Consider the following 11056-nt stretch of genomic DNA (forward strand, 5'->3'; position numbering starts at 1 on the left):
AGTCAATTGTATTTATCTGGTTAAAGGGGACTCTGTGAAGAGCCTTGTCCTTGCAGTAAAAAAGACCTTTGATAGAACAAATTTTGCTCAAATTGCTTGCCTGCAACCTGTAGCTGTTTCATTCTCTTCTTGGAGTTGCACCAAATAACAAAATACAGTTTCTGTACTTCACCATTTTTGATTTGTAATTTAAACTAAATTAGGAATTAGAATTAAATGTGAAACAATGTGTATTTTTTCTTTGTCCAGGTTGAGTAGCTAATCGATTCTGCACTAACACAGTAGCTTGTGTTGAAAAGCCATAAAATCAATTTTGCCATTAAACTGCACCATGTGACACAATAACCTGTGTGAGCTCCCTTCAGTGACCCAGCAGATATTGTTGCATATAGAAAGGCGAAAATAGTACTATGGTAATAATGGGTCTTTGATATTTTGGCTATTCATGACTCTGTCTTTTATTTGTATTTATTGTATTTAACATGTGCCTGCAATTGTTGGCATCTTTAGCTCACCTGACTTAAAGACAATTAACTGTTCCATCAGGTCAATTAGATTATTCAATCAAGTTAACTTCAGAGGACTGATTATAATATGTATATATTTCTTGTTTTGTTTTGTTTTTTTAAGTCAAAGTCAAGAAAGTAGTTTCTGTAAAACCTTTATATAGCCTACACACTGTTTATAAATCCAGCGTGAAATAAATTAAGCAGATCTTTTTGGCACAAGCACCACACATTAGAAAGTTAATGGAATCAATTAGTTAGATTCACTAGTGGGAGTTGAACCACCCCCCTGTCTCTTCATTCACAACTTTGACCCTCCACCTCTCTAACCAGATTCATTTGAACCATTGTAATGTTTTGTTTACAGTACTGTATTACACTGCAATTTGTTCTTCTTATTAAAACTTACAACCACTATAATTAGATTAGATATTATTTTCCAGTAGTTGCAAAATAATAGATATAGGCATATGTGTTTTTTTTTGTTTTTTTTTTACATTTTATTTATGGTCCTGTGTGTTCAGGTGTAATCTTAATTGGCTTTCATATTAGGAAAAACAACAGATTACGGTAATCTTGTTCTCAGCCAGGACCTGTGGTTGGTTACATGACAAAGCAGCATGGATGTGTCATAACAGAGGCAGCCTGGATTAGTCCTCCTCTTTGAGACAGAGCTCTGAGATGATTAGCAGCATTTTGAGCCTCAGTTTGTGCATGCAGGGTGAGCTGAGGTTACGTTCATGTTCAAGTGTTAAACTCATTGCTCATGTGCAGTTCCTTTCTCTTCATCATAACTTGATTTATTTTTTTGAAGTCATTGTTTAATATTTACTGTAGTAGTCAATGCATCATTCAAGTGTTACAAATAATGAAAACCAGGTTGTTGTTGTTCACATAAATGCACCAAATTGTAGGACCATGTTCAGTAGCTACAATCTGTTTACCTGTTATGCAAATACCCAGGAACTTAACTACGACTCTATCATCTTACATATTTGTTACAACAACATGCCTCCTTCAATTACACTGCAGAATTAAAATGTGTTATAATAACTATTTGTAGTAACAGACTTTGTACCTTTGATTTGATACAGCTGATAGTTGTGAACTGACCATAGAGACACTGAAAGACCAAAAGAGATTTTCAAGGATTAACCATCATGCACCAAAACGTCCATTACAAAATATGCACATGAGATTTATTTATTTTTTTGGGACAAGTTTATGAAACTTTCTTTTGCACAATTGCTATTCAAAAGGCACCTCTAAAACAAAAACAATAATAAAAAAAGAGTGTGATTCAGTGGAACCCAGATGAAAATATGTTCCCTCTGTGCCCTGTATTACACAAGCCTCAGGCTCACAGTGCACAGAGATGCCTCACTCCATAATTATTGACAGGTTTGATGTACTCGGCGAGTGGAAAGTATGGGTAAATTGGAGTTTCACTTGTCTGCCCCCAGGCCCATGACTGTAATGGAAAGATTAAAAGCAGTGGTCACATCACACTCAGTGCCAAAACACTAGCCATTCCTCCCTGCCTCCCTGTTTATTCCCATCACCTCCATTTTTACTCTCTCCCAGCGATGCTAAATAGATTATAGGGGATTCGCTTATTTAAGGACTTGAGAAAAAGCTCTGTGGTCTGTGGTTTATTTTTGTCTCATCCAAGAATAACAAACTACAGCAGCAGAGCTTGAGGCCCCAGAGGGATCTAATTGAAGTAAGTTACCTTTGCCTTGTGGGACGTGGTGGTGGAGTAGGAGAGCAGCCAGTCAGTTTGAATATTAGTAGGTCAGCTCAGCCTTGTCTTTACTCTCCGTAACTCTTAGCTGGGATCGCACTCTCATCTTTTGTACCAGGACCTGGTGCACCGTACAGCTCCATCATGTCTCTCAGACTCCTGCCTGCATTTGTCATGGACAATGACGAAGATGATGATGGTAACTTCACAAAGTGGATGAGTAGTTACTGGGGTCACGGATCAGAAGGCGGACACTCCAGAAAACGCAGCTTCAGAAGACCTGCAAGAGCACTAGCTGATCGGAGGGCATCATTGCCAACTGTGGTAAGGACCCCATGCATTTGTATTTGCACCGACATGTAAACAGCAGCCACACACTTTCAATTTCTGCCTGGCAAAAGATACAGCCTGAGCCTCTGTTAATTAATGTAAAATGAGTGAAACATGTAGAAAAGTTATCAATGGCACAAGACTAACTAAAAAGTAGGCATGATTTTTTTTTATTTTTTTTTTTACAGTGTATTTCACATACACAAGTATACTCTGCAGACATGGAAAACCCACACATTGGTATGAACACTATGCAGGCTATGTAGGTCTGTTATAGTCTTCCGTAATAGGATGTCCTGACCTGTGATTTGCCTCCACTAGTTTCACATCAATAATGTCTGCTGATGTACAAATTAATGATGCTTCCCCAGCACACACTGATACACACACAAACCACACACAGACCACAGATAGATAACTATTTATGGCATTTTTGTACAAACATGGGTAGCCTATATTAACCTTCCTGTGCTGTCATTTTGTAATGTGCAGAAATTCAGATTTAAAAACCCACAGAGTTGTTTAGATTTTGTGATGTTGTTCTCACTCACAGCTTCTCTTCAGTTCTCTGTGCAGTGTGGAAATGCTTATGCTGACTTGTCAAGTTCACTGCTTCATACGATTGATGGGAAGTTTTCAAATGAATGCCGACATTGTCTGAGCTTTGTTCTGTTTCTGTGTTGATGTATGTGTACGTTTTGGAGATACTTCCACCATATAGGGAGGTCAGAGGTCAGTGGCACCCAAACAGCGGCATACTTGTGTCTGTGCCTGAAGAACAATTTAGAGAGATGGAGGTTCACCAGAATGCAAATGTTTATCCTGTGTGGTTCAGATGGACTGGTGAAGGGAAAAGCACTGAGTATGTGCAGCTGGATTCAAGTTTGTTATGTCAGTTTAAAATGTTCTGACTTAACCTCTCAAAGGAGGTTAAATCGAAAGCAACTAGACTTAGTTATTTGTCTGGGAAGACGTTTCACCTCTCATCCAAGAGGCATCTGAAATGTCTTCCCAGACAAATAACTAAGTCCAGTTGCTTTCAATTTAGCCTCCTTTGAGATACTTTCTGACTTAATTTAATTGACGAACATGATGCTGCACAATCCAGGCTCATATAACTTTATGTGATAGGGCTCCATGCACAGGTTGGATCCATTAATTCATAAGTTGACAATGATTTATCATTGTTTTAAATGGTTGCTGATGGTAAATTTAATGTGATTAGAGTTGCACTTGCATTTTTTAAGTTTTATGGTTGTGCAACAAAAATCCTCAGCCTTAAGTGACAGGAATGTCACACAAAAGCAACTGCGAGGAGACACAATAACACATGCTTACATAGACTGGGCCAGACTGGATGCAACCCAGTTGGAAATCTGGATTTATTTTCAGAGTAAAAACCCACGTTTCAGTTAACACAGATGAACTCCAGCGGGCCACATGAGTTACAAAATGCATTCTCCTGCAGATGGAGTCCTTGCAGCACTGTCGAAGCACAATCAGTGGGGTTTCATGTAAAAACTTAGAGAACATATTTAATACTGGTGGACTCCTGAGTACAAACAGTCCTAATGAATGTGTTATTGCACCTCATGTCATGGCAGTTTCCTATCATACAAAGTCATCCCGAGGACACAGTCGTCCACAGTGATGCCACTAGAGTTCAGCAGCAAATGATCAATGAGCAGAATAAAAAAACCAGACGTGTCTCTCTGATTCTCCTTCAGCCTACTGGGTTTGCAAGATTTCAGTATAATAATCAGATTATTGCTGTTGTGTAAATGAATAGTGAAGTGAGTGGCCTGAGTGGAAAGGCAAACTATAATTAGGCGGATGCTTTGCTAACATGTTACTCAAGGGTATTAGTGAGAGTGATTAACCCCATTCACAGACAAAGGCTCAGCAGAGTCATCTGTCTGGACTCATGTTGTGCTATAACAGGGAACATGGGAACATGTTTTACTGAGTCTAAGTCTGAATAATAAATGTGGAAAAGTGACAGCTGTTACGTTTCTTTCTGTCCCTCGCCGTGTGATTCACAGTCACAGTTAGACGCCATGAAGTTGAACAGGCTCCATGCAGCGACCATGGCACCCACGCCCAGCCACATCAAGACCAGAGAGGAGAAGGGGGAGGTCCGGCCCCACCAGAGAGCTCGTCGTGCCTCCTCGGACGACAACAGCCGCCCAAAGTCAGCCATCCCAGAGAACCGCATCACCACCATCCCAGAGCTCACAGAGTCGTTTGAGAAGAGGCTCTGTGTTCGTGATAAGAGGACCATATCTCTGGTGAGCGGCGGAAACCTCAAGTCAATTCAAATTCAAGCCATCTTTGTACAGTAGGAGCCCAGCTTGTTTATAGATTATCCAGGTGACTGCAGGTTTGATCAGGTTTGGTGCCCTCTGTCTTTCACTAACAGGATCTTACAAAGATTAATGAGCTCTGAGAGAGAATTACAAAGTGTATTATCTAATGTGCTGACAAGATCACAGGCAGGTTTGAGCTGCACGTGTCCATTTGACACCTGATGGACATGTGTAGTTCACCTCCTCTATGATCAGAGCTTTTTGAACTTGTCAGTATTAATGAGTATATTTTCTGTATTAACTGGGACATACAGTACAAGGAATTCATTTTTTATTATTTTTGTTATTGTTTTTTATTATCTTTTTCTTTCAACTAACACAACAACACAACAGAATAATCAGACAATGTGATAAAGTTAAAAAAAAGAGAAAAAAATAGGGTTAGAGGTTACTACTAATTCAAATAATTACATAAGGTTTCAGTCAGAGATACATTTCATAAACATAGTATGTACCATAACAACAAACACATGTAGATTGAGTACTTATACAATTGCATATGCCTACAGTATATTCAGAAACAAAGACAACGAGGAGTTCATTACAAGTATAAAAGACTAAGAAGAAAAAATATTTTACAAATAATATTTTACAAATCATTAGAGATATTATTTGTTATCTACCTCACCCATTTCCCCATCTTTCTTCAAAAATATAAACTTGATTTCTAATTCTCATTGTTATTTTTTCCATTACATGTATCTCATTGACAAGATCCTTCCATTTGGAATTACTTAAATTATCACCTTTTAACCAATTTCTTGTAATTTGTTTAATTACTGCTACTCTTATTATTAAAACAAATATACATCATTCTTCCTAATGTTTTCTGGAAGTTTTCCAAGTAGAACAAATGGATTTGTATTCAAAGAGATGCCAAAGATATTTGACAGTTCTCTAACAGAATCTTCCAAAAAACCACCTAAAACTTTGTATATGGCTCCTTATCACCAGACCCTTAGATTTTAGGAAATATGTAGATGTTTTACAGTGAACTGATATCATATTGTCATGACATTTAAGTCAGGGGATATGTGGAAAATCAACTCTTTCTTTTACAGAACAATGACGACAAGTTGTGCCTGATATGTCATGAGGACATGCGTAAGAGTGGAGGAGTTCAGGAGCTGCACTGCACACACCGCTTCCACAAAGAGGTAAAACATCTCTGACGACTTAGATGTATATTTGCATGTCTCCACTTCCCTGACCTTCCCCTTCATAAAGAAGATGTCCCTCACTCACTCACTCCAGTCCCAGCATGCCACACATCAGATACCAATGGCGCATGAAGGCCGCTCATTCCCGGACATGCATGAAGTGAAGTGGTATGAAGACTGATCCTTTACTTGAAGTCTATCTCTGTGGAAGCATGGAGCACACTCGGCTTGACACTCACTGATTACCATGTTTCTGTCTGGTGGGGCACTGAAGGCGGCTCGGAGGTTAGAGCATTGTCGACCTCGCAGTGGCAGCGAAGCAGCAACCAGTCAGATGAGAAGACTCTCGGATGAGAGGAGGAAGTCGGTGGACGGACCGATCTCTGTGGAGAAGGAGCAGCACACACCCCGTCGTCAGCTTTCCCTGCGGAGACATCGCTGATATCACTTTGTGGAAGGAGGTGACTCGTTGTGGATGAGAAGATGGAGGATTTGTCTCAGGGCCCTGACTGTGCCTGACCTGATCCTGAGGAACTGCACTGTGGGCCCTATTCATGTGGTTTCATTGTCAAGAGTCAAAAGCCAGACATGGGAGGATTCATCAGTCAGAATTTGTTGATGAAAGCCTGAAAAAGCCATGGACTTCTTTGGATTATAAAAAAAAGTTGAGACAAAACTTATGTAGATTATGGAAGTAACTGTGCTTAAAGTTTCCTGCTTGGATTGACCTCTATTTCCCTGCTGCCATATTTAAAATATATTACTTTGACAATTGGAAAGACTGTGCCTCTGTATATTACCACAAGTTGTTTCATAGTAGCACACTCATCGGATGGTTTTAAAGGGATAGTTCAACATTTTGGCAAATTGGCCCATTGCCATAATGAGATAATAACGGAATGTTTCAAATTCATGCAAAACCGCTGATGCGCCTTCCTGTCAGGGCAGTTTTTCGGCAAGCAGTCTCTGCCTTATTATCTCATAGCGCGGTGAATGTGCAGGTCACAACTTGTCCACCAGAGCGTTTTGGAGTTGTTGGAATGTGTATTTGATGAGCTTGATGAGGGAAACCAAGAAATCCCATTATCCTCCGTAGCGTAGCTCTGAGCAGCTCGTGGCTCTGCTCCACCGTTCTAAAAATAGCTTGCACCGACAATTAAAGGTAACAAACTTACTCCTAAAACTATAGGGATTATGGCAGTGGGCCAATTTGCCAAAATGTTGAACTACTCCTTTAACACACCACACATGGAGAATATTTTCAGTTTAGCACAACCACAATATATTTTCAATAGCGTGAAGAGTAAAAAATGCACATATACTAGATTTAATTAGCACATTTAATTAATCTCAGCCTTTGTGATTTGGTTGCATAGCTCCCACTGTTGCCACTCCCTTCACACTGATGACTTGGAGGATGACATGTGTGATTGCCTGGGAGTTGTTTTAATGAACTGCAACATTATGTGTATTATTGTGATCTAAATAACTAAAGTGTATCTATCTATGTTGTAAGTAAATAAATAACCAAGGGAAAACAATTCTCAACTTTAAATGTTTCTGCTGTGGATTTTACCTGCTTTATACTGTAGGTATCTGATGACACTGTTTGGACCTTTTTATGAGTCCACTTCTTCGACAGTAGAGTAAAACATGTGACAGCAGTGTCCTCAGAGCTAGGGGTCGGGTCAGAGTTAATCCTGCCCTGCTTATATTTACTGTTGTTCAGCGTGGTGGAAATTACCTCCTGGCCTCAGTGAGGGAAATCAATACCTACAGAAATCATAGCTGGGTCAGAAAATGAGACACAACACATGCAATAATGTTTTTTTACAATGTGTTTCAGTGCATGGAGCAGTGGCTGTGGAAGAAACAGATGTGTCCCACATGTCATGTCCACGTGTCCATGCCGAAGCCCCTCTACTGGTCATCGTCCCGCATCAGAGTCCCATAGTCCTGCATCTGCACTTGCCATGCCTGCATACCCATGTGACCCACTGACCACCACCAACTCAGTCCTTCTGCTTGGACTCCTGGGAGGGTTTCATTGAAACTGAAGAGAAAGACTTAAATTTGGCGAATCTCCTGTCAAAGGAGGTTGCTGGACAAAGATTGTACTTTGGTCTCAGACTGTTTATGTGATGTTGTGAGGACGTTCTGAACAATGTGTGACTGCAGCTTCAATGTAGGCTATGTTAGTGATAAAACTTTTTTTTTTTTTTTTTTTAATTTCTTCATTTAACATTTTAGCAAGTCTCATTTAGGCTAAGGGAAAGGGGGCACTTTGGAACACACTCACACTCACTTTGTGAAGAATTAGATGAGGAGCTATTACTCCGGCTACTGACTTATCTCAGCTCTAAGACAGTGGGAGACACCTTGCATGGCTTTGTCCTTTACCAACTCCACCCGTACCTTCAACAAGTCTCTGCTGGTTGCCTGGCAACAAGTCACAGCAAAGTAATAATCCTGAACCTAACCACCATAAAACTGCCTTTGTGTGCTCAGTTTTTTTTTTTTTTGCCTAAACAAATTGAGTATTCATTAGGGCTCTCCAAAGAACATGGCTACTGGTAGGTTAACAGTCTCCCTGTCTCCAGGCTTTATGCTAAGCTAAGGTAACATGAGAGGTCTGCTCATAACTCTCAGCATAAAAAGTAGTAGGCTAAGTGAACATATTTACTAAAATGTTGAACTATTCTGTTATTATGTCTTTAACTTAAACCACTGACAAGACGATAGATTTTGCTAAACCCTAGTGGATGTCACACCATCTGTAGGCTATAACATTTGCATAAGTAAACTAATGGTGACAAGTATGTAGACTTCCATGTTGATAACAAAACAAATGGATCAGACAGAAACAATAATACCCAGTTTCATTCTGACCAGAGCTGTTATGTGAGGGTGAGTGAGTGCACCTGCAGGTTTTATGTCTCTAAGTTTTAAGCTATTTTGAACGCTGCCTACTGAAACAATGAGTCAATATGTGTGGTTTTCCATCCACTCCATCCTCCTGCCTCACCGCTGTAGTTGTTTTACATGTGAAATCATTTGCATGTGAGGTCTCATTGATTGTTGTCTCTGTCCTGTTGAACTTCAGAGCATCTCTGCATCTCTGTGTTGCATGTTGTGTTCTGCCAAAAAAGAGATTACAGTGAAGTCTAAATCTGTACACAACACTGTACATAAGTGACGTCTTCAAAAGTATAACCAATTCTCTTTCACTGTATGTTGAGTACTGGATTATTTTTGATTTATTTGGTTGATACCATATTTATCTGTATTTAACAAATTAATCCTGTTGTGATCTGGTTTGTATTTTATCCAACCAGAATGAATCTGTTGCTCTCTACAGATGAAGCATATTGGGATTAGCATGAATGGAAGACAAGTATATTCTTTTTTACTTTTCTGGAAGGGACATAAGTCTGTCCTCTGAGTGAGTCACAGATTTGTCTGTCTTTCATGTGTGACTGATAAACATTTTGTTGCTGTGCTACATTTTAAAACATTTTTACTCAGGCCCCCCCAAAAAAACACAGAGGATCACAGTGTAAACCATGCAGTGTCTCTACGACAGAAAAGAAACAGAAGCAGCATCAGTCCTCTGCTGTTGTGTCCACTGTTTTCCTGGGAACACACTGGTGCCCTGGGACTGTTGTGGTCTTGCACTCTTAAATAAACACACGCTGATGTGACACGCCCTTGTTAGATGTGGTTTGGTTTGTTTCAACTAACAAACATGCTTCACTCTTTATATATAATTTACAGTATTTACAGCATTCAATGAGACTTTTAGTGTTCTGATCACCACAGCCAGTTAAAGGGCCAGTAATACATAGGCTAATAAGCTTTACTTAAATATTCAAAACTCAGCCTGCATAACTAATGTTATTGGTGGCTCTGTTAAAATTGGGTGTGACAGTAAGTTCAAATAAACAAGAAGTCACTGTTGTGTCTATTGTAAATGGGTACATCTCAATCGCCGTATAACAGAAACAACACTTTCTGTTTGGCTCAACATGGAGTTAAGTGTAAAGCAGATACTCTGAGTGTTTTATTTGAAGATATTAAGTGGATTTTTGAAAACCTGGGAGATCTTTACTGTCAAAAATGAAAAATATTTTGGGAATTTATTGCTGCTTCTAGCCTTTTCAGACTCAGTATGGTTACATTTGTCAACTTAAAAGAAAGAGACTGACATGTTGCTTCAACCCATACTTGAAACTGAAATTTGTATGCTGTTTGAATATTATGAGGAAGTAATGAGATCATTGGCTGTTTCCAGCTAATACTGGCTGTTACTTCATATTTACCATACCATAAATAGAGAATAATATCAATCTTCTCATTGGAATTGGAAAAACGTCAAACTGTGGCCATCAAAACATGAAATAAGTCAAAGTTTTGACATGTTAAAACAACAACTGTAAATAAAGATGCGATTTAAACCTTTTTGGATTTTAGGCACATTTGTTGGAGGTGGTTGAGGATGAGTTGGACCAGGTCATTGCTTCAGGTTTTCTAAAATCTTGACTGTGGTCCTGGTGAAAATAGATTTTTATGTAACTGCATATCAAGTAAGCTGTAGTTTACAACCACATGAACTCCTACTGTGTTATTATCCTCCTGTTTTACACTTCACCGTGAGACTATAAAGTTGAAATACTTTATGCTCATAGAAGATGAAGTGTGTTATATTATATAGAAGTATGAGGCCTTGGTGTCATATAGTTTTACTGTGAAACAGTAGCAGACTCAGGGCCGGCCCCTGGCATAAACACTCTATGCGGTTGTTTAGGGCCACAGCCGTTAGGTGGGGGGCCACATGATCAGAAAGGTACCGGAGTTCATTGAAGTCATTTAAACATCCTGAGGTCTGCACGCACGCTATGAGCTTTATATGTAATTTGAAGTCAATATTCAGCTTCTTTTATCTCACATTTG

At 39.4% G+C, this 11056-nt stretch overlaps 1 protein-coding gene across 2 annotated transcripts; it reads left to right on the top strand.

The window, feature by feature from the left end:
• The first annotated feature begins 2037 nt into the window (after positions 1–2037).
• Positions 2038–8208, top strand: lnp1 (leukemia NUP98 fusion partner 1). Of its 2 annotated transcripts, none has more exons than XM_085773720.1 (4): positions 2038–2574; positions 4623–4868; positions 6008–6103; positions 6381–6861. In XM_085773720.1, exons 1-4 carry the CDS (start codon positions 2395–2397, stop codon positions 6546–6548), a joined length of 690 nt encoding a protein of 229 aa, XP_085629846.1. In that variant the 5' UTR covers positions 2038–2394; the 3' UTR covers positions 6549–6861. The 2 variants fall into 2 exon arrangements, with proteins under 2 accessions (XP_085629846.1, XP_085629847.1); XM_085773721.1 differs by lacking the exon at positions 6381–6861 and adding an exon at positions 7953–8208 and having other exon boundaries at positions 2045–2574.
• Positions 8209–11056: the final 2848 nt, after the last annotated feature.

The sequence above is a fragment of the Trachurus japonicus genome, chromosome 4, assembly GCF_045865225.1.
Source record: "Trachurus japonicus isolate A0001 chromosome 4, Traja_1.0".
Taxonomy (NCBI): Eukaryota; Metazoa; Chordata; class Actinopteri; order Carangiformes; family Carangidae; genus Trachurus; species Trachurus japonicus.

Excerpts from the sequence above, each read along its gene's own strand:
- lnp1 (XM_085773720.1), top strand. The coding sequence starts at position 2,395 with ATGTCTCTCAGACTCCTGCCTGCATTTGTCATGGACAATGACGAAGAT. Across the intron at positions 4,869-6,007 it reads ATAAGAGGACCATATCTCTG|AACAATGACGACAAGTTGTG; the intron begins GTGAGCGGCGGA and ends TTTCTTTTACAG. Across the intron at positions 6,104-6,380 it reads CACACCGCTTCCACAAAGAG|GCGGCTCGGAGGTTAGAGCA; the intron begins GTAAAACATCTC and ends GGGGCACTGAAG.